The sequence below is a fragment of the Cetorhinus maximus genome, chromosome 4 (assembly GCF_964194155.1).
Source record: "Cetorhinus maximus chromosome 4, sCetMax3.hap1.1, whole genome shotgun sequence".
NCBI classification, from domain to species: domain Eukaryota; kingdom Metazoa; phylum Chordata; class Chondrichthyes; order Lamniformes; family Cetorhinidae; genus Cetorhinus; species Cetorhinus maximus.
In genome coordinates, this window is record NC_135882.1 from 86,295,082 (window position 1) to 86,319,569 (window position 24,488).

The window sequence follows — 24,488 nt, forward strand, 5'->3', positions numbered from 1 at the left end:
GGGCGGTGGGGCCGGGGGAGGGCAGAGCGAGCGGGCGGGCGGTGGGGACGGGGGAGGGAGTGAGGGCGAGCGGGGTCGGGGAGGGCGGGATGGGGAGGCAGGGCGGGCGGGATGGGGTGGTGGGGTGAGGACAAGCGGGATTGGGGGGGAGGGCCAGGGTGAGAGGGAAGGAGGCGGGTGGGGACGGAGGAGGGAGTGGACAAGGGGGATTGGGGGAGGGCAGGGGGCTCGTGGGGAGAGGGCGAGGGACAGTGAGGGAGACGGCAAGGGGGATGAGGGGCGAGGCGGAGGGGGGGGGGGGGGGAGAAAGGCGAAATGGGTATGGGAGGGCGAGGGTGCTGTGGGGGAGGGCGAGGTGCTTGGGGGGGCAGGGTGAGCAGGATGAGGCAGGGCGGGCAAACAAGGGCGATTGGGATGGTGGAGGGTGGGGCGGGGTTGAGGGAGGACAAGGGGGATTGTGGGGAGGTGTTGGGGGGGGGCGTGCGCTTGTGGGGAGGGGTGGGGGGGCGTGGGGTGGCCGAGGGTCAGGCGTACCCGAGGGGCGGGCGGGTGTGCACGGGTGTGGGTGTGTGGGGTATATATATAGTGGTGTGAATATGTGGGGGGTGGGTGTTGTGTGTGGGGGCCGGCGGTGTGCGAGAGAGAGAGTGTATTTGCGTGTGTGCACGTATGGGGGTGAGAGCGTGTGCATGGGAAACAGTGAACATACGAATTAGGCGATGTCGGCCACTCGGCCCCTTGAGCCTGCTCTGCTATTCAATAAGATTATGACTGTTCTAAATGTAACCTCAACCCCACATTCTTGCCTACCCCTGATAACCCTTCACCCCCTTGTTAATCAAGAATCTATCTAGCTCTGCCTTAAAAATATTTTTGAGGACGAGTGTTCCAAAGACTCACTAGCCTCTGAGAGAAACAATTTCTCATCTCTCGCTTAAATCAGCAACCCCTTATATTTAAAAAGTAATCCCTAGTTCTAGATTCTCACACAAGAGGAAACATCCTCTCCACATGCACCCTGTCAAGACCCCTTGTTTCAATTAAGCCACCTCTTACTCTACTAAATTCCAGTGGATTCAAGCCTAACCTGTCCAGCCTTTCCTCAAAGGGCAGCCCACCAATTTCTGGTATTAGTCTAGTAAACCCAACTGCTGAACTGCTTCTAACGCATTTACATCTTTCATTAAATAAAGAGAGCTATACTATACACAATACTCCAGATGTGGTCTCACCAATGCCCTGTACAACTAAACCATAACCTCTCTACTCTTGTAATCAATTCCCCTCACAATAAATGATAACATGCTATTAGCTTTCCTGATTACCTACTGTACCTGCATACTAACCTTTTGTAATTCATGCACCAGGACACTCAGATCCCTCAGTCTCAGAGCTCCTCAACCTCTCACCATTTAGATAATAAGCTTATTTTCTATTCTTTCTGCCAAAATGAACAATTTCACATTTGCCCAAATTATACTCCATTTGCCAGATCTTTGCCCACTCACTTAACCTATGTAACTTTGTAGCCTCCTTACATCCTCATCACAATTTATTTTCCTACCTATCTTTGTGTCATCAGCAAATTTAGCAACCATTCCTTCGGTCCCTTCATCCAAGTCATTTATATAAATTGTAAGAAGTTGAGGCCCAGCAGTGATCCCTGTGGCACACCACTCGTCACATCCTGCCAATCAGAAAAAGATGCATTTATGCCAACTCTGCTTCCTGTTAGCTAACCAATCTTCTATCCATGCCAATATGTTACCCCCTACACCATGAGCTTTTATTTTCTGCAATAACCTTTGATGAGGCACTTCATCAAATGCCTTCTGGACATCTAAGTACAGTACATCCACCGGTTCTCCTTTATCCATAGCACATGTGACTCCTTCAAAGAACTCCAATAAACTGGTTAAACATAATATCCATTTCACAAAACCATGTTGACTCTGCCTGATTGCCTTGAATTTTTCTAAGTGCCTTGCTATAACATCTTCAATAATAACTTCTAACATTTTCCCTAAGACAGATGTTAGGCTAGCTGGCTGGTAGTTTCCTCCTTTCTGTCTCCCTCCCTTTTTGAATAAAGGAGTTTTATTTGCTATTTTCCAATCTAATGGAACCCCAAATCTAGGGAATTTTGGAAAATTAAAACCAGTGCATCAACTATTTCACCAGTCACTTCTTTTAAGAACTTAGGGTGAAGTCCATCCAGACCTGGGGATTTGTCAGCCCGCAGCCCCAACAATTAGCTCAATACCACTTTCCTGGTGATTGTAATTTTCCCCGAGTTCCTCCCTCCCTTCTATTTCCTGATTTACAGCTGTTTCTGGGATGTTACCTGCGTCCTCTATGAAGCAAAATGCTTGTTTAATTCATCTGCCATCTCCCTACTTTCCATTATCAATTCCCCAGACACACTCTCTAAAGGGCCAATGCTCGCTTTGTTAACTCTTTTCTTATTTAAATATCTGCAGAAACTCTTAGTATTCGTCTTTATATTACTAGCTAGCTTTCTCTCAAACTCTAATTTTTCCCTCCTTATTAATCTTTTTGTCATTCTTTGCTGTTCTTTATATTCTTTCCAATCTTCTGACCTGCCACCTGTCATCGCGTAATTATATAATTTTTCTTTAAGTTTGATGCTGCTTGAACTTTTCAGTTATCCACGGATGGTGGACCCTCCCCTTGGAATTTTTCTTTCTCATTGGAATATATATATTGTGCATTCTGAAATATCCCTTCAAATGTCTGTCACTGAACTGCTATTGACATATCCCTTAACCTCATTTGCCAGTTCACTTTAGCTAGCTCTGCTTCATGCCCTCATAATTGTCCTTATTTAAGTCTAAAATACAAGTCTTGGATGCACTCGTTTCTCCTTCAAAATGAACGTAAAATTCAATGATCTCTGCTACCTAGGGGTGCCTTCACTAGGAGGTTATTAATTAATCCTACCTTGTTGCTCAATACCAAGTCTAGCATAGCTGCTCCCTGGTCGGCTCTGGGACGTGCTGTTCTAAGAAACTATCCCGAAACCATTCTATGATCTCATCTACGTTATATTTGCCCATCTGACTTTTACAGTCTATATGTAGATAAAAATTCTCCATGCTTATTGTTGTACCTCCCTGGCAAGCTTCCATTGTCTCTTCTTTTATAGTCTGTCCTACTGTGTAGTTACAATTAGGGGGCCTCTACACCACTCCCACAAGTGACTTCTTGCCTTTATCATTCCTCATCTCAACACAAACCACTTCTGAATCCTGGTTTCTTGAACTTAGGTCACCCCTCTCTAAAGTGCTAATACCATCATTAATTAACAGAGCCACCTCGCCAACTTTTCATAACTTCCTGTCCTTCCTAAATATCAAGTACCCATCAATATTCAGGTCCCAATCTATGTCATCCTGTAGACATGTTTCAGTAATGGCTATCATAATGTACTTATTTATTTCTATTTGCGCTATCAGTTCATCTGTTTTGTTTTGAATGCTACGTGGGTTTAGAAGCAGAGCCTTTAATTTTGTCCTTTTATTTTTGTAGCATCTAGCCTTACCTGCTGATTTACTCTTAGAATTGTACTCTCCACCCCTTCCTGTCACAGTCTGTTATTTCCCATATTAATACTCACGTCTCTTGCTTTGTATCTACTCTTTAGTTTAGCACATCTGGGTGTGATTGCATGTGTACGAGGGGCATGAGAGTGTGTGAGTATGCTTGTGTGAGAGAGAGAGTGAGTATGTGTACACGAGGGGTGCGAGAGTGAGTGTGTGCGCACACGCGAAAGGGATGTGTGCATACAAGGATGTGTAAGAGCGTATGAGAGTTTGGGACTGTACACGGGGGCTGTCGAGGGGTTGGGCAGGCGAGCGTGAGAATGCGAGCAGACGAGAGCGCAGGAGTGAGGACTAGCGTGCATGTGTGAGACAGGAGGTGTGTGTGTAAACTCGAGAACGTGTGGGTGAGTGGGAGTATATGTGTGAGAGTGTGTGCGTGTGCACACAAGAGGGCATGGGTGAGAAGGAGTGTGTGCACATGCACATGAGGGGTCATGGGTAGGTTGGAGTGTTCAGGCAGTTGGATGGGAGTGTGCGCAGGTGGGTGGGTGTGTGTGCACGGACACCCAAGAGGGCGCAGGTATGTGGGAGTGTAGGTGTGCGCACGAGTGGGCGAAGGTGGGTGGGAATGTGTGAGAGCGCACAGGCGCACAAGAGGCCCGCGTGTAGGAGGGACACACTAGAGTGTTTGTGTACAAGGAGAGTGTGTGTGTCAGCGTGCGAGTTTACATGCGTACATGTGGAGTGTGTGTGACTGAGAGAGTATGTGAGGGGTGGGGGAGAGAGAGAGAGAGACTGTATACGAGGAGTATCTGCGCGCATGTGGAGAGTGACAGTGCATGCGCTCCCGTGTGCGAGAGGGAGAGAGCGTGCGCGCCCGTGCATATGAGAGGGGGGGAGAGGGAGAGAGTGTGTGCGCGCGCCCCCCCCGTGTATGTGGGATATATGTATGCGTGAGAGCGACAGTATGCGAGAGCAAAAGTCTGCGTGTACACGAGGGTGCGTGTGTTAGTTCGCGGGAAAGGGTGCATGGGAATGTGAGAGTGCCTGCGCGCGTGTGCGAGTGTCTGCACGCATGCGCGAGAGAGAGGGAGGGGGGTGTGTTTGTGTGCGTATCGGAGTGTTTGTGCGCGAGAGAGAGAGAGAGAGGTTGGACAGGCCTGCACTAAACTGCTGACAAAAACTTACTTCCTGGCTTCCTTGTTGGTTGACATTGTTAACGATTCTCTCTTTCAGACCTGCTGTCATCACCACTTTCCTCAAAAAAACTAACCCTTGACCCTTTCCTCCTTGCTAAGCACCAACTCACCTCCAACCTGCCTTTCCTTTCCAAAGTCCTTGAACCTGTTGCTGCTTGCCAAAAATGTCCCAATCTTTCTGGGCACTCCCTGTGTGAATCACTCCAACAGTACGACAATACTGAAATAGCTCCCACCTAAGTCACAAATCACGTCCTATGTGACTGTGACAAAGATAACCTATCCCCTCCATGTCCTCCTCGACCTGTTGGCAGCATTTGACAGTTAACCACGCCCTCCTCCAATGTCTCTCCACCAATGTCCAGCTGGGTGAGACTGTCTAGTTCCTATTTTCATCTGTTCAGTCGTGGCCAATAGAATCACCTGGAATTGCTTCTCTTTCCATTCCTGTACTATTATCACTGGTAACCCCTTGGCACTGCCCCCCAATTCTCATTTGCCTGGTGCAACTTGGCAACATTATCCAAAAATACACTGTCAATTTCCACATGCATGCCAATGAATCATAGGGTTGCCTCACCACTTGTCTTGTCTCCACCATGCACTATAGCACTTTTGCTATCTTCTCTAACCCCATATATGGATGTATGTTGTATATGCTTCTTTTATTTATTGCATCAACCTTCCTGCTCCAATTTGCCCTAAGTTTTGGGGGCCAGACTCAATGCTCACTCTAAATCCATCCACTCGTCTATCTTGAAAAACTTCAACACCTACCTCTTAGAGTTGGCTACTGACAGCATAGTCAAATTCTTCTACTACTGTTGACTGTCCAATCTGCTTCTGTAAAGTGCCTTGGAATATCTATCTACTGTATTAAAAGGTGTTCCTCTGATCTAGCATTGGGGATGTGAAATTTGCTAACCAGGAAGAGACCAAGCTTACTGTATAGATCCTCTGAAAAAAACTGTGATTAGTTGCTTTAGCAATGTGATAGAAAAGATATGGGTTTTCATGAGATTCAGAGATATGATGTTTCTTCAGTTCTCAAACCACTAATTTCGTTCTGCAATTTTGGTGCATTTCTACTGCAAAATTATTCCTTGTGAGCCCCAAAATAGCAGCTTTGTTTTTGCCCACTGCCAGCAAGTAACAGAAAATCTAGGTTCCAGTGTAACATTACATTATTACCAACCTTTAAAGCATCAATGACCGCCTTTCCTTGAAACAAGCTACAGTAAAACTGACAGTTTTAAAACAGCCCTGAAGCAGGTATACATAATGCAGTTTGGTACAGGTGTCATAAACTGCAGGTACATCTAACAAATTAAATAGTTGGAGATTGTGGCAAAAATGGGAGGAATTATTCCCCATCTCTTAAGAAACATTTCTGTGGGCATATGCAGGGATTTGGGCTAAATTAGATTGTTAAACTATTTTAAATTTGTTTCAAGAATTGTCACAGTGATACTGAAGCACTTTTCCATCCTCCTATTCATGGAGATATTCTTCCCCATCTCTTGTTCTCTCAATTCACACAGGCAGTCTGCTCACCAAGCTTTCCCTGTCTGCCTTTCCAAGCAAGCATGATTCATGGTTGGTGCTGTGAAGCTATAGCCAAAGCAAACTTCATTTTGGGTTGTATTCACAGGTCAATTCACTACAAAACAAAACTTACCACTTTGTCCTTGTACTACACTTAGCCTCAGTTCGAATACAGCATCGACCTTTGGTCCCTTTGTGGGGTACTGAAACCTTCAAAAGGGTGCAGAGGGCCACAAGCTTGATTACTAATTTAAAATGTTTTAGTTATCCAGATAGGTTTAAAGAGCTGGATCTGTACATGGTAAAAAACTTAGACTGAAAGATGATTTGATCCAAGGTTTATAAAATAACGAAGGAAGTAGTGTGTGTTTACAATTATAGCAACTGGATAGATTAGAGTAGAAGTGGTCACATTTACAAGCTGCCTAAGAGTGGAACTGGGTTGAATATTAGGTGGTTCTTTTCCAAGGACAGAAATTTGCGCAGAGCGGGCAGGTGCTTGAGAGTAAAATGATGCGTGATATTTTGGTTGGCTGGTGCGCACTAAAGTCAGCAGCGCGCCCGCTGACAATTAACAGGCCTATTAGGGCCATTAAAGTAATGATCAACTGAAATTTTTCACTACCTGTCCAACCTTACAGTTGGTGGGCAGGCAAAAAGGCCAAATGGCCTTTGGGTTTTTTAGGAAACCTCATCCACAGGTGGGATGAGGTTTCCAACAACACTTAAAAATTCAATAAAGAATTTTAAATTTCATTCATAACATGTCCCTGCTCATGTGACAGAGTCACATGACAGGACATGTTTTTAACAGTTGTAATTCTTTTTTGTGTTTTTAAATCTTCAGCTCCGAGGCAGCTTTGTGCCTCAGGGAGCTTTCATTGCTCGCACTTGCGCTCTTTGTGCGAACTTCGGTGCTTGCCCCCCTCCAACCCCCACCCCGGCAGCACTGAGCGCTGCAGCATGTGTTGCATGCTGGCTGGCCATTTATTGGCTAGCCAGTGTGAAATCAATGTCAGGGCCCGATCGCGGGCAGCGGTCAGCTTCACTACTGCTACCCGGCCCACCCACAGCGCTTGCCCAACATGGTAAAAATCCTGGCCCAAGATAACAGCAGACCAGTGGGACAGTAGTCAACTTATGGTTATCACTGATTTGCTGTATACTTTAAATGAGTTAGTTCGACTGGTTTCTGGCTGGGGTAGTGATCAAACCATAGCATACATCAGGGTCAATGTGGTCCCCTCAACAAGTTTTGATCACCTAAAGGGTCCAAACAGCAATCTTCTAGTTCCCCTAGTTGGTTTATCTGATTTTCTCCTCTCCCAACCTAATACATGGAAACAAAAGAGGAGTAGGCCATTTAGCTCCTTGAGCCTATTCTGCCAGTGAGATTATGCTGATCTGTGACCGAACAGATCTGCCTTTGCCCCATATTACCTAACAACTCTGGCAAACAAAAACCTATCCTTCTCAGTTTTAAAATTAACTATCAAGCCAGAATTAACTGTTACATGTGGAAGCATGTTCCAAATTTCTATTACCCTATTCTTGAGGGAGTGTTTTCTAGTTTGTCTCCTGTAATGCCTGGCTGTAATTTTCGATTGTGCCCCCCAGTCTCAAATTCCCCAACTAGAGGCAAAAGTTTCTCCCAATCTATCCTCTCTCTCGATATATTGAAATCTTCAATCAAATCAGCCCCATACCTTCTAAATTCCAGGGTATACAACTCTAAGTTGTGTAATCTCTCCTTCTGGCTTAACTATTGGAGCCCAGATATTATTCTAGTAAATCTAGGTTGCACTCCCTCAAAGGTACATATATACTTCCTAATGTGTGGTTCCCAGAACTACTCTCAGTGCTCCAGCAAGGTACAGTTGAAACATGACTTCCTTCCCCTTGTATTCTAGGTTTCATAATGTAAAGGCCATGAGCCTTTTTGATTATTTTCTGTACCTGTTCATGACATTTTAATCATCTATGTACTTGGATCTCCAAGTTTCTTTGCACCTTCACAGTTTCTAGGTTTTCACTATTGTATCCGTTTTAAAGTACAAAATGGATGAGCTCACATTTGCCTATATTGAAATCCATTTGCCAAAGTTTTGCCTATTTACAATTATAAATATCTCTTGTAATTTTACACTTTCTTTTACACTGCTTACAATGCTACCGATCTTTGTGTTATCAGAAGATGTGGTTATGTGGCTTTCTATCCCATCATTTATATTGTTAATGAATAAAACAAATAATTAAGGCACAGATCCTTGTGGGATGCCACTAGTAACATTTGTCTCCTTCTGGATAGCCAATTTCCTAATTTGTCTTCATGTGCTTCAACTTTTGCAAAGTTTCTTACAAGGGACTTTATCAAATGCTTTTTGGAAGTCCATATAAAAAACGTCCATAGACATTCACCTGCACACAGCTTTAGTCACCTCTTTAATCAGATTTGATAAGCATGACCTACCCTTCACAAATCGATTCAGGTTCTCTCTGATCAGCTGAAAATTTAAGGTGTCAGTCACCCTATCCTTAATTATAGTCTCTAGCAAATTCTCAACAGGTGTTACGTTAACTGGTCTGTAGTTCCTTGGTTTTCCTCATTCACCTTTCTTAGATAGTGGAGTGACATGCACAATTTGGAATGGTTTCCAAATTGAGAGAGCTTTAGAAGATTGTTAGGGCATCTACAAATGTTCTCATCTACTTCTTTTAAAACACTGGGGTGTAAACGGACTGGCCCTGAGGATTTGTCCAGTAGTACCATTAATTTCATTGCTTTGTGTGGGTATCGTGATGCATAAGGAATCACAACTAAATGGGATAGGCTCAATGAACCTATTGGTCTTTATGTTGTGTTTTTAATATTCTCATACATTTGAATGGAAGGTTGAGAGTGAGAAAGTGGGGAACAGGTAAGTAGCGGGAGAGGTGGAAGGGAGGGAGAGGGCAAGGTGCTTTTTGTACACTAGATTTGTACTGCTTGGCCTAAAATTTATAGCTCATGTTAGGAGCATTGGACCATCTAGTCCTGCCATGCATGTATAGATCACTATATTTTGCAGTATGTTTGGATGACCTGGGCAATAGAGGGAATTTTAACACTGTGCTAACTTTTGGCAGTATTAAATGCACCTTGAGTGCATACAACTGCCAAATTGTGCAAGCAAATAAGTGAAGTTTTGTTACACCTCATCCATTGTCACATGAGCAATCTTCATGCCTGCTCTACTCTACCACTCCCCCAATACTTTCATACTCAGTTCCACACCATACGAACTAAGCAAAGTGGCAGTAGTCTTACAGGTACCTAAGACTTAATCCAGTATAAGAGAATATATATAGAGAACCACTCAATTTGAGGAGGAACAGCATACATACATATCTGCCATATTTGAGCTTTGAGAATGATAAAATGACATTTTTTCTAACATACATCTTTGATGAAAATGAACTAGAGCAACATGTCACAGAATGACAGGTTCAAATTCACACATGCAATTTAAAATTTCAACTGGGTCTTCAGAGAAAATATTTCCTCAGGAGAAAGTGAAAATTGGGATAAACAGTTGATTGAACTCCTAATTACGTTGCTTTAAGAGAAGCGCCAAAGTTTTTGAAGCAGGTTTTGTGGATTCTCAGTAAATTCACAGTCAGAAAATAAAGTACAACTTGGGAGTTATCAGAAAATTTACACAAATGTGTTCTGCCATTTACTCACCCATACACCAACAGGTTCTTTTCTACTCTAAAACACTCGGTTCTTGGATAACCATGGGACCTGTCTTGCGGTCTACGGGGGGGCTTTCCAGTCTTTTCTTCAGACTCACTTTCCAAATCTGAAAATTCCATTAGCTCATCTTCCTTAATAGCATTGTAGTGTCTTGTCTGTTTTCTTACTCTTGGTGTATCAATCACCAAATTGTTCTATAACAGAAGAAGTACACATGAGCAAAAACACATTTATATGCTTTTAACATAATACACATGACAACATATTGCTTACCCTTCCATTTATTGCATCAATATCCAATTCAGCTTTCTTTGCCCACTTTTGCCAAAAGTTGGGATCATCAAGGGAAATATCTGTCCTATTCCCAGAAGCTACAAAGCTGGCCTAAAGAGATTTATACAAAAAAAAATCTCATTGGTTAGGAGAATTCTGTACAATTTATTTCATAAAGACTATTACCAAATATCTCGATGCTGAGTACATTGGTGTACATATAACAATATATGTATTCATGCTTGTACTTGGTTAAAGATAGTCACCTTTGCAAAAGTGGAACCTTTTCCTTCAGATTCTATTGTAATTGTGTGAGTACGTCTCAAGAGAATCTGGTCAATGTCTTCCTCACAGAATTTTGACCCTTCATCCTCTTCATCCATCAGTGCCCCATATGCTCCTTTTCTAAGAAGATCCTCAATCTCCTTCTTAGACAGCTGCTGAACCTGAATATTTTGCACAATTTCAATATTGATCCCAATATTAAACGCAATTCATTTATAAATCAAAAAGCCAGATAAATTTGCTGAATTTGAGCTGACTACAGTATGTACAAATACACATACCCCATTGGCACTATTTTCTCTTCCACTCATGGACTGTAGAACAGCTTTGTCCAATCCAAGTTTCAGACTTGCCTTATCAAACATCTCTCTTTCATAAGAGTTCCTGGTTATTAATCTGTATACTTTCACTGCTTTGCTTTGCCCAATTCTGTGACATCGAGCCTGAGCCTGAGGGATAGAAAACTCTTAAGTAGGCAGCATCTTATATTAAATTACTGTACCTTCCGTAAATATAACTGAAAACAAAGTCAATATAGAAAACAACAGACAAATCTCACCTGGAGGTCATTTTGTGGGTTCCAATCAGAATCAAAGATGATACAAGTGTCTGCAGCAGTGAGGTTAATACCCAAACCCCCAGCACGAGTGCACAGCAGGAAAACAAAACGATCAGAGTCAGGTTTAGAGAAACGATCTATTGCTGCCTGTCGAAGATTTCCCCTCACACGGCCATCAATACGCTCATACAGATGTCTGGAAAACAATTTACAGAAATAAAAAATCCAAAGCATGCTCGTTTTCAGCCAGTTAAAGCTTTCAGTTGCCAAATTTGTGCAAATATTGACCACAATCAGAAAACCCCAGCTCCTTCATTAGTACATAACATTTATCTCATGGTCAGATCACTAAACAAATTAGGATGAGAAATATGTTTTAGCATATCGAAGCTCAGCCAGCCAGACAGACTCCAATCTTTCAATAGTGGGGAACAGCCTTCTGGCTCCCAAGAGCTTCCTCCAAAACGAGAGAAGTTTCCCGTCTGAATTGGTGATCAAAACTAAATATCGCACTCGAGGTGTGCCACAGCAGTATTTATTTTGACATGACATTCTCTACTCGTATCCTATTCATTTGGATAAAGCTAAGCTTGCTTTGTTGGTTACAGCACCACAGCGCTCATACTAACAATCACATCTACCACCACCCAAAGATGTCTTTCAACTTCAATTAAGAATTTTGACAACCAAAGTGTACTTATAAGCCCATGTTCTCCCTCTACATGGAGTACTTCATACTTTCTCATTATTAAATTTCTTCTGCCATTTCATCCACCTCATTTTGTACTGTCCACAGAATCAACTGGTATCTTTAAATTTTCCCAATTTGCATTCAATTTCTGATTTCAAGTTGAATCTGAGATTGATTTCCAGTTTAAAAAAAAACTTAACTTTCCAGATAGGCTTTAAGATCTGGGAGTATTTACTTTAAAGTAGTACAGACTCGGCCACTTTGATCGAGGTTTGTGAAACAGAGACTAGATTGTGTTATATGAACAACTTATTTCAACTGGATAGGTGATTGAGAGCCAAGGGTTACACTTAGAAGTTATGCAAGTGCAAAACTAAGTTGCATGTTAGGCAGTTCTTCCTTACCAAAAGAATACGATGCCTGTGAACAGGCTGCCAGCTCATGAGGTGAACAGTGATTCATTGTATTTCTTCAAGGGAGAATAGAATTTGCTTCTGACTGAATCAAGAGATCAAATCATACAATAGGTAGGCACACTATTAACATACATCAGGGTTAATGTAGTCTCTTGGATTTTTTTTATATCACAAAGGGGTCAGGGAGGAATTCTCCCAATTCCACCCCTCTGCAATTGGTCTGGGCTTTTAACCTGCTTTTCTGCCTCAACTGGGAGATTACATAGCTCTGAGTGTGCAAGGAATGTCTATACTATAATGCATGATGCACCACAACCACATAAGGCAGGATAGATAGATCAGTTGGTCTTCTCCTGTCTAACATTTCCTTATGCTTGTATGGTGTGCAGAGATTTTCTTTCATGACTGGCACAGCTATACAATCTTTGGAAATTCATCATATCAAAATCCTGGGGGTTACCATTGACCAGGAACTGAATTGGACCAGCCATATAACTATTGTGGCTAGGAATTCTGTGGCAAATAACTCACCTCCTGACTCCCCAAAGCCTGTCCACCATCTACAAGGCACAAGTCAGGATTGTGATAGAATACTCTCCACTTGCCTGGGTGAGTGCAGCTCCAACAACACTCAAGAAGCTTGATACCATCCAGGACAAAGCAGCCCACTTGATTGGCACACCTTCCATAAACATTCACTCCCTCCACCATCAATGAACAGTGGCAGCAGTGTGTACCATTTACAAGATGCACTGCAGAAACTCACCAAGGCTCCTTAGGCAGCACCTTTCAAATCCACAACCGCTGCCATCTAGATGGACAGGGGAGCAGGCACATAGGAACACCACCGCCTGGAAGTTCCCTTCCAAGGCACTCACCATCTGACTTGGAACTACATCACCGTTCCTTCACTGTCGCTGGGTCAAAATCCTGGAACTCCCTCCCTAACAGCACTGTGGGTGTACCTACACCACATAGACTGCAGTGGTTCAAGAAGGCAGCTCACCGCTCACCACCACCTTTTCAAGGGTAATTAGGGACAGGCTGAGCCAGGGGTGTCCACATCCCGTAAATGAATTTTAAAAGCCCTCAAATTTATAACCAAACAGCAATCAGAGTATTATTTTCTATTCTTGGAGAAAATACCTCACCATCTTGTGCAAGTTAAGAACAGCGCACCTACTATTAATAGTAACTTCCATAAACCTATGCCAGAATATACTTGGCTAGGTGTTAGTGGGGTGCTGGCAGGGTGGAATGAGAGAAGAAAGGAAAACATACATCTAAAACCTAAGCGGGAGTTAATGGTTTTGGTATAATGTTACATCTCACTTTGTAATCAGCTGGATAACGTGCCATTCCTCAGCCAAGGCAGCAGGCAGGCAACCTGCTCCCAGCACTCATCAGCATTACCTGAAACAGCTGCTGGTACATCCAGGGCAAGCCAGGAAGCAGTTCTTTCCATGATATACCACCTCAACACAGCATTCCCTAGTAGCCTAGCCAAAATTGAGAAATCACAGAGGGGCATCACAGTACAAATATGTGCTGTAGAAATTTTGCCAAACTATTAGTCTTACAGAGTATTTTAACAGTATATTTAATTTGATTTGTAGAAGGGCAGATTATTTTGCAAATAGGGTGGATATAGAAATGAAAAGTCCCAGAAGTATGCCAATGCATCGTACTACATCATGCAAATGGAATTACTGCGAGTTTGGTGAGAAAGGAGAGAAATTTTAAATTTTAAGGGTTAATCTTTTATAAACAACTGCTGCTTGCTTGCAATTTGGCATTTTATTTAAATTTACTGTTAAGTTTTAAGCTTCTTAGAGGCTTGGGCAGGCTAATCAAGCTCTCTGCTGGACCAGGAGTTGAAAAGCTGCACGGCAGAGCTGAATTTTGAAAACATCCAAGAGTGACATCACAGGAGAAACATAAGTTCATCGGTTGGTGAGAAACTGTTGTTAGGGAGGGTCTTCAAGTAGCTGAAAATTAGAAAAACACATTCTTTTTAAAAGAAGGAACTACTTAGATTTCTGTAAGAAGCACAAGCAATAGGGAAGTAAAGTTAAGTCAAGGCCAGGTAAAATAAAGTAGTACAAGTAAACCAAAGTAAAATAAAGTTAACATATGGGAAATAAATTGAAGCCATAGCAGGACAGCTCAGTCGTGTGGAATGTGTGTCCTGTAATATGTGAAAAGTCATGGACGATACCAATGTCCTAGACGACTACATGTGCAGGAAGCGTCACCAGCTGCAGAACCTTGAGCTACGGGTTTCAGAGCTCAAGCGGCGACGGAAGTCACTGTGGCGCATCTGCAAGGCTGAGAGCTATGTGGATAGCACGTTCAGAGGGGTGGACACATCACAGCTTAGGAGCCTGAAGGCAGAAAGGGAATGGGTAACCGTCAAGCAGTTCAAGAGAACTAGGCAGGTAGTTCAGGGGTCCCCTGGGGACCCACTCATCAATCGGTTTTCCGGTTTGGATACTAGTGAGCATGTTGGTTCCTCAAGAGAGGTGCAGTCAGAGCCAGGTTTGTGGCACCACAGGCAGCTCTGCTGTACAGGAGGAGAGGAAGAAGAGGGAAAGCACAGTAGTGAAAGGGGATTTGTTAGTTGGGGGAGGTGATGGCGTAGCGGTATCGTCACTGGGCCAGTAATTGGAAAACTCAGAGGTAATGCTCTGGGGGCTTGGGTTCGAATCCCACCATGGCAGGTGGTGGAATTTGAATCCAATAAAAATCTGGAATTAAGAAAGTCTAATGACTGTGAAACCATTGTCATAAAAACCCATCTGGTTCACTAATGCCCATTAGGGAAGGAAATCTGCCGTCCTTACCTGGTCTTGCCTACATGTGACTCCAGACTCTTAAATGCCCCCTGAAAAAGGGCAATTAGGGATGGGCAATAAATCATATCCCATGAACGAATAAAAAAAGACAGTTCTGCAGCCACAGAAGTGACTCCAGGATTGTATGTTGCCTTCCTGGTGCCAGGGTCAAGGATGTCACGGAGTGCCTGCAGGACATCCTCCTGGGGGAGGGTGAACAGCCAGAGGTTGTGGTCCACGTTGGTGCCAATGACTCAGGTAGGAAAGGGGAAAAGCAGATTTCAGGGAACTAGGATGGAGGTTGAAAAGCAATGTCTCTAAAGCAGTAATCTAAGGATTACTCACGTGCGAGTATAGAAATAGGAGAAATTGAACAAGGGGCTGGAAAGCTGGTATCAGATTTCTGAGGCATTGGGACCATTTATGGGGAATGTGGGACCTGTACAAATATACCAATATCCTTGCAGGGAGATTTGCTAGTGCTGTTGGCGGGGGGTGGGGGTTTAAACTAGATTGGGATACTAAGGATCATTTAGTAAATGTTGTCCAATAGTGGAATACTAAGGATCATTTAGCAAATGTTGTCCAATAGCAGAATCACATCTAATGTTGGATGCTTGAGCAAAAGGTGAAGCCGGCTGCTTCACGTTGCTGTTATGCAGTAGCAACACGAGTGGTATTCGCCACTAACAGGATGCTGCCATCAAGCCAAAAAGATGTCCTGCCTATCATACGAATGAATAATGTGGTATATGAATTTCAGTGCCAGTGTGATGCAAGGTGTGTAGGCCGTACGTCCCAAAGACTGGCGGATTGTATCAAACAGCATGTCTCTTCCGCTGTTCACAACGGGCAAGGTACAGACCGTACCCAACCAGTCCGTGTTTGCAAAACTCAAAACACCGTTTCCAACATTAGATGTGATTCCTGTTATTGGACAACGTTTGCTAATCAATCCTCAGCGTGCTAAAAATTACGCTGACAACCAGTTTAAGACTGTCAGTTGGGCTCGCAGTGTGGCACATTTGCGTGTACTGGAAGCAACATATATCAATACACAGGACCCTGTTCTTTGCAGGCAGAAAGGCCATGTACAGACATTGTGCCTCTTTCAGCTAAACAAAATAAGTGATAGCTATTCGCTGGTTCATTCCTCACGGTAATGCCTTGACCAAAGTCAAATTTCAAACAATGCTTGGCAATTGACTGTCAGTCGCCATTAACTAGTGCATTCTTCATGGCAATGCCTCTACCAGAGTCCACCTGCCAAACAATCAGCACTTGCTTCTCTTACAGTATAAAGTTGTTGCTTCCTCTGACATTGGTATTCTTGTGATTGGCCTGATGAGTGCAAGATGAAAAGTTTTGACAAAATATATTTTTTCAGCAATACTTAGTAAAAGTTTTTGAGGAAGTAACAAGGAGGATTGATGAGTGTAGTGCAGTGGATGTTGTCTACATGGATTTTAGTAAGGCATTTGACAAGATCCTACATGGCAGACTGGTCAGAAAAGTGAAATCCCATGGGATACAGGGGAGGGTGGCGAGTTGGATCCAAAACTGGCTCAGCGACAGGAAACAAAGGGTAATGGTGTCGATGGATGTTTTTGGGAATGGAAAATGGCTTCCAGTGGCGTTCCACAGAGCTCAGTGTTGGGGCACTTGCTGTTTGTTGCATCTTTTAATGATTCGGACTTAAATATGGGATACACGATTGGGAAATTTGCAGATGACACAAATACTGACCGTGCAGCTGATAGTGAAGAGGATAGCTGTTGTCTCCAGAATTATATCAATGGTTTGGTTGAGGGGGCAGGAAAGAAGCAAATGGAATTCAATCCAGAAAAGTCTGAGGTAATGCATTTGGGGAGGACAAGCAAAGCAAGGGAATACTCAATAAATGGGAGGATATTGAGAGGGATTGAGGAAGTGAGAGACCTTGGAGTGCATGTCCACAGGTCCCTGAAGGTGGCAGAGCAAGTGGGTGAGGTGGTAAAGAAAACATATGGAATGCTTTCCTTTATTGGACAAGGTATTGAATATGAATAAAAGCAAAATACTGCGGATGCTGGAAATCTGAAACAAAAACAGAAAATCCTGGTCCCACATGGCATACAGAGTTGAGGTTTCAACTCATACAGACTCGAAACCTCAACTCTGTTTCTCTCTCCACAGATGCTGTCGGACCTGCTGAGAATTGGAATATGGAAGCAGGGATGTAATGATGGAGCTGTATAAAATACAAATTAGGCCACAGCTGGAATTTTGTGTACAGTTCTGGTCACATTACAGAAAGGACATAATTGCTCTGGAGAGAGTACAGAGGAGATGTATAAGAATGTAGCCAGGCTTGAAAATTGCAGCTAAGAGGAAAGATTGGATAGGCTATGGTTGTCTTCCTTAGATCAAAAAAGGCTGAGGGGTGACCTAATTGAGGTACACAGAATTATGAGGGGCCTAGATAGGGTAGACAGTAAAGACTTGGTTCCCCTAGCTGAGAAGTCAATTACAAGGGGGCATAGATTTAAGGTGATTGGTAGGAGTATTAGAGGGGGCATGAGGAAAAACCTTTTCACCCAGAGGGTTGTGGGCATCTGGAATTCGCTGCCTAAATTGGTGGTTGAGGCTGAAATGCTCAATTCATTTAAAAGGTACCTGGATTTGCACCTGAAATGATGTACCCTGCAAGGTTATGGACCAGGTGCTGGGAAGTGGGATTAAAAATTAGCAGCCAGTTTCTTTCTCTTTTCTTTCTGGCCAGTGCAAACAAGATGGGCTGTGTGGCCTCTTTCTGTATCATAACCTTTCTATGGTTCACCCAATCCCTCAGATGGGGATACCGCAGAGGATAAATTAGCTTAGTGGTTATGTCATTGGACTAGCAACCTGTAAGTTATAACTTCAAAACGCATGACAAACTATGGAACTGAATTCAATAATTCAAGGGCTAGCTGCTGAAAACGGCTCAAGAGTTATCAGGTTATTAAAAACCCAACAGAGTTACTAACATCATTCAGGGAAGAGAAGCCACCATGCCAACCTGGTATGACCTATATGTGACTTCAGTCCCACACTATGTAGTTTACACTTAAATGCCCTCATTATAGAAACATAAAAATAAGGTAGTGGCATAGTTAATTGTTTCACCTCTGGAATCCTGTGCATCTTAATAAAACCATCTCTTAAAATTGATTAAGAGTCCCAAGTGAAATTAATTTGGATCAGTTTAGTCCTGTTTGTTGCAGCCAAAATTTCATGGTTTAAAAACTATCCACAAACCTGCACTAAATTGGCACTCTCACCTCAGAGACCACGAAGTTAACTTGCTGGACCAGGTTTGGTTGGAGCAAACATTAGCCTATGGAAAATCATTTCCTGTTGATAGCCCAGTACCTTTTGTTTTTAATATCTCTGTATACTTCAAGTCTTTTCATGTCTTTTTAGTGGTTTCCTGTAATGCCACCTAATAGGAAAAAAAATGTTTTGTCTGCGATTTCAAAAATTGATACTGAAGCTGTTGAGTTAGGGCATATTTTCGGAGCAAAGTAAAAGTTTTTTGTGTCTCACTAATACAATGCCAGACCTGGGAATGTACATTAAAGTAATGGATATCAAAAGCAGAAAAGGCTTTGTTTCCCATAAGAGGCATCACTCCTGCCTTGAAAAACATCAAAATTGCATCACCCCATCTCTGATGCCTTATTTTGTCAGTTACTAGATTGACTAACAATCATCTGAAGGTACCTGATATCCTTAATTTATAAAATTGGTAGTGGCAAAAGGAGTAAAATCTAGCTACCTTATTGTTTTGATTTGCCTGACATCCCTTAGGACCTTAACAGGTTAACCGAGATCTCGTATTCTTAGTACCTTCACACAAAATACAAACCCACACTAATGCTGCTCCAAATACTGGCTCAATGGAACAGTAGTATACTATGCTATCTTGCAGAACTAATTTTTATTTGTAGAATGTTGCTGGCCTCACCTTCGCTGAATGAGGTAGTCCTCAAGAATATCCAAACAGCGTACCATCTGTGAAAATATAAGCACCTTGTGGCCACCAGCCTTTAGTTTTGGCAGTAACTTGTCAATCAGCACTAGCTTGCCAGCAGCTTGGATCATAGCCTGAAGTTGAAAATCTGGGGTATCAGGGTTGTGTGTTTCTTTAAACTCCTCCAAAATCTTCTCTTCAGCACCTACACATACCAAAAGTGAACAACAAGACCATCAGAAAGTCTGAATCATGCCATGTCTATCGTTTTCTAATATATCAAAAAAAACAAACACAAAAACTTCAGATAATTACAAGAGTACCATGGCTCACAGCCAGTACCTTAAGTTGATTTCACTTCTTCCCCGTTATATTAGAAGTAATTTGAAAGTTCCAATAGTTTAAGTGTATGTATGTTTTACAGCTAGAGAAAAAATGATGGATGCAAATATTATGTCAATGGACCAAAAAGTGAAAAACTTCCACTCTCCTAAAGGTCCTTATAACAAACCCCCTTTGAAAAAAACTGCTTCTTCAATTCAACACACTCAGCTCTTTAGTATCTATAATAGACTAAGATGCTCAAGCAGTTATAATTCAAAGTCACTTTTTGAACTGTGACAATTCAATTTTTTAAGCACGAAATTCCTACTTTGCTGCGTTAACTCAAGTGACAGATCATTCAAATCTTTAGCACAAAAATGATTCCAAATCAACAGCAGGCTATTTTAGTTCAAAAAAATTAAGTCAAGATGGCAAATTAAATGAATAAGACAGCAGTTATTCACTTAGAATCACCACTATACAAAGTTATAGGATCAAAATGCTCAAACTGATTTTTGTACAAAACATAATAGGATCTTCATGTGTATTATGGGTAAGCTACAAGTCATTTTAACATTTCTGCAACATTCAACTGAGCTAATATTCTTATACCACAGCCTTTTTCCTGAAGGAATTAAATCTAAAATTTCATGCTACTTGTGTCAATTTCTCTGGTGGTTTATGTGACCCCAGTGTTAATTTTACACCACATAAATCAATGCTGATGATTCAAAACATTATAGAATTTCACAAATTAAATTCCGACTTTTGGGGGAGAATTTTCTCCCTGTCTGGGGGGTTGTGCGGGGGCAGGGGCGGGCGTGCAGCCGATCAGCGCCCTTGATCAGCTGGTGCCACCATTTTACGTGGGAAGGCCAATTAAGGTCTGCCCAGCGTGACATGCGCCCAGAAGCACTGAGCACTCCCTGTGCAGGTGGGGGGGGAGTAGGCTGAGTCGGAAGTGCACTCTTTCACGCAGGTACAGAGATGCCTCAGGGAGATTGGTTTCACGTATAACACATTGAATAAGGGTAGAAAAAAATTTTAAGGACTTGTCCCCTCATGTGAAACTATCACATGAGCTGGGACATGTCCGTTAATGTTAATAAAAATTTTTCCAACACTTTGAAAACATTCATGACACCTTATTCCGCCCATGGATGTGGTTCTATGAAAAATGCGAAGGCTACCTGGGTTCTTCCCCTGCCCGCCAAGCTTAAGGTTGGACGGGCAGCTCAGGTCAATGATTTAATTGATTGGTAAATGGCCTTAATAGGCCTTTGACAGTTCAGCGGGTGTGCAGCTGACTCGGCTGCACGCCTGCTGAAGTGAAAATCTAAATGACGCGCGGTGACGTTGGGACGTATGCCCGCATCATTTTATGCCTCGGCGAGCGGGCCCCGCCCCCACTCATCGAAGATTCGACCCTTGAATTCTTTTAACATTTATTTATTTTGATTAACGTGGAAAAACATCCCAAGGAGTTTCACAGAAGAGGACAGAAACAGACTCCAATCTCCCTAAGGCATCTCTGTACCTGCGTGAAAGAGTGCACTTCCGACTCAGCCTACTTCCCCCACCTAAAGGGCAATTAGAAAGATGAATGAAGGCTTGATTAAAAAGACTTTAAAGGGTAGAAAGAGAGGCAGGGAAATTGAGAGGTTTAACCAGAGTATTCTGGAGAATACGTCAAAGGCAGGCGAATGCTCTGACAATACTGAAGCAACGAAAGGGAGGTCAGGTGACAGGGTATTGGATGGGGCACAAAGCAAGAAAACATTGCACAGGGATCTGATGAAAAGAAATCAACCTGAACTGTTAACTCTGTTTCTCTCTCCACAGATGAATGCTCATCTGCTGAGTATTTCCAACAATTTCTGTTTTTATTGCATAGGGTGCATCAAGGCCATGGAGGGATCTGTAGATGAGAATGGAAATTTTGCATTTTATGCATTGGGTACAGTTAACCAGTGCAATTCCCCAAAGATGAAGAGGGATTCCTGAGAGCTACTTGTACAGAACAAGATGAAGCTGGAGAGTTCTGAACAACTTGAAGAGTTTGCAAAAGGCAAGGTTAGCAGCCAGGAGTGTCGGGTGTTTGTAACTTCAAGATTTGATTTACTTTCAAAACATGGACAAGGATTCTAGCAGCAATGGGGAAAATGGGTAATGCTGCACAAGTGTAAGTATTTTTGTGATTTATAGGTTGTAAGGTTTAAAATTCACGTCTGGGCTGATAGAGACACACTCTTTCTATGCCTTGGTTCAGTCTTTCAATTAACAAATAAAATAGCTTGAGAATATTGCTCGACAGTTCAGTTAGATAACTGAAGAAGCAACTTTTAATTTTTGTTTTTATTTTAAGATTGTGGGTTCAAGCCCCACTCTGGGCTGGAATTTCAGTGCAGCACTGTGGGAACACTGCATTGTTTGTGGTACAAACATTCTTGTGTGAAACATTATAATGAGTTTGGTTGGATGCAAAACATCTCTTGGCATATTTTCTGTAGAGCAGGGAGTGTTGACCAATATTCATCCCTCCATCAAAGAATAACTGTCCATTCTTCAAAATGGCTGGCATATCTGCCTCCGTAACAATGGGTATATGTCAAAATTGATTTTGAAGTTGAACATTCATTGGCAGTTGGGAAATCACGAGAACGTGAAAAGGTACACATGGATGCAGCTCTCTTTCTTGTTACAGTTACGAGGATTACAAGAATGTTACACTTTGGGATTGTGTCTTCAATTGAAGGTAAAATGAAAGGGATCATGTGACCTATTCTGAAGTCTGCCTGACAGCAAGCCTGAGTGGTTTGATTGTTAAGGGGGCCCAGGTTGTTTTAATGGAAAGAAGGTGCAAGGCGTTTACCCTTGGAAACAATGGCAGTAGCCTATGTGTTAACAGTGAGTTTGAGACTGAAAGTGAGACTGAGTTTCCAAAGTCCCAGAAAAGTGTCAACACTGTCAGGATACAAACAGTCATGCTTTAAACTGTCCATTTAGTTCCAAATGAGAGAGGGTTAGACTCTCGAGGGTAGCTAATCAGGATCACTACCATGCAAGGCCCATGTGATTCACGTAGCTATCGTGATGAGCTTTGAGATGGGAAGGCAATAGAGGGAGCCACTGGTGATATTGGGGTACAGTCTTTCCTAAAATATCACCAAATATCACGGGCAGGTTAGTCTACCAAAGTCCGAGAGAGACAGGGACAGAGACAGAGACGAAAATCTCTAAGGTTCACCGTGCCAGAATGCAGGTGGAAGCTTGCCCACTGGTTGAAAAGGCCAAATTCGTAATGACTTAAAACAAAGCTGGAAGATTTTCCTAGCTTGCAATAGTAGGGTCTCCAGTAATATTATTGTGAAGGATAGTTCTAGAGTTAGAAAAATAACAGGAGTAAACACTTGTCATGAAGCTATTAATGCATAAAATATTGTTGGAAAATATTTTTCTTTTAAAATAGCGGTTTAGTCTGTGGGCGTGTCTTAATTGGATCAGAGCCAGCTAGTCTGGGTGCTTTGATGTGTACTAGTTTTGATATGTAAGAGACAGAGTGTATTTGCATTTTTATTTGAATAGGGCATTCAAGAAGTGGGGTGAAAACTACCACCTAGCTAGCAGATACCAAGCAATATGTTAATATTACTAATAAGGGCAGCATAATGCATACCCGTGAAGTATGCTTTTTCTGTTTTGCTAAAAACAAGGGGAGGGGATTCCATTCTGTGGTTTAAAGTATAAGTTGCCTGCAAAGATAGTATTGAGTCAATAGTGCTTTTAGTCTTCTGTTACAGTAAATGTCTTAAAACATGAAATCTTGCTGTGTCATCTTTTCAGCTATTAACTAGAAGTTAAAATTTCTTTAACATTTCAGTCTCTACAGAGATCATAACACCCTGTTGATATTCAGAGCACCAATGGCAAATGTATATATAAAAGACTCTCACCAATGTTTCTGAAATTCTTTCTAGCTATAGATCTTCTTAAATCTCAGTGGAAGGTCTACATAGACCACGAACATAAAAATCCTGTAAATATAGGCTTAGAGTTTAGCCTGCCTAGAGGTTGAATATACAGTTGCTGTGGTTGCTTTGCTCCCAACAGGGAAAGGAGGGATCACCTCTTGAATTTGCTCTTGATTTTATTGGATGTACTACCGTATTTATACTATGGCATGTTGTAACATAAATTCATGTTGCCACCCATTCAACAAATACCCTCAAAACAACATGCTCCAAACTGTTTGGCATCAAAACTGGCCTTTACTGATGTGGCTCTGAGATCATGAACTTTATACGGTGTGGCATTCAAATATCTTAACAATTATGACATTTAACCAATTGCTGTATTAGGAGAACTGAAGCTGCCCAAAAAATGGTCAGTAAAAAATGTGTTTACCATTAATTAGGTATGGATGATTACAGCACTTTCGCAGTTCCATCATAGTGTTCAGAAGATTGGGCACATTGGTTTGACCAGCTCCTTTAGAGAGGAAGGCAAAATTTCTCTCCAAGATAGCACGGTAATATTTCTTTTGAATATTGGTCAGTTCCACTTCAATGATAGTTTCTTCTTTTGGAGCTAGATTTTTTTCTACATCTTCCTTCAAGCGTCTTAACATCATTGGTTTCAGAATAGCCTGAAGTTTTTGAACCTGTAATAGTTATTCAAACCTTTAGTGTGCAGAATACTGCACAACAGCCTTTGAAATAAATACTTTTGATGGAATCAAAAGGTCGTAATTCGAGTTCAATACCATAATTACAAAAGCAACTTTAGGGCATTTGAAGAGGCCACATGGGCTAAGATTAGATTGCAGTCTTCAGTTTACTCTCACATCTATTTTCTAAAATTCTATGCACTGGGTGTACATTAAATTAACTGTTTCTGGAAGCTCCAAGAATACACTGTCAAGTACTGTGCTGTATGCATACACAATTGGTATAGGCAAACAATTTGCTGACTGTTACAGATAACTTCTATAAGTAATATATTACCAACATTTAGCATTGTTTACATGGATTTAAAATGCAAACCTTTTTCATACATCTTGTCAGATTTAA

The 24,488-nt window shown here is 42.2% G+C and overlaps 1 protein-coding gene across 1 annotated transcript in view; it reads right to left on the bottom strand.

Annotated features, from left to right (window-relative positions):
• chd7 (chromodomain helicase DNA binding protein 7) overlaps window positions 1-24,488 on the bottom strand; it is a 277,990-nt gene that overhangs the window by 70,620 nt on the left and 182,882 nt on the right. Inside the window, exons 15-21 of the mRNA XM_078540439.1 lie at window positions 23,824-24,079; window positions 19,090-19,300; window positions 11,161-11,356; window positions 10,883-11,050; window positions 10,583-10,762; window positions 10,317-10,427; window positions 10,032-10,237 (exon numbers count right to left, since the gene is read on the bottom strand). Of these exons, the coding sequence (XP_078396565.1) occupies window positions 10,032-10,237; window positions 10,317-10,427; window positions 10,583-10,762; window positions 10,883-11,050; window positions 11,161-11,356; window positions 19,090-19,300; window positions 23,824-24,079 (1,328 nt within the window). The remainder of the gene's footprint in view (window positions 1-10,031; window positions 10,238-10,316; window positions 10,428-10,582; window positions 10,763-10,882; window positions 11,051-11,160; window positions 11,357-19,089; window positions 19,301-23,823; window positions 24,080-24,488) is intronic.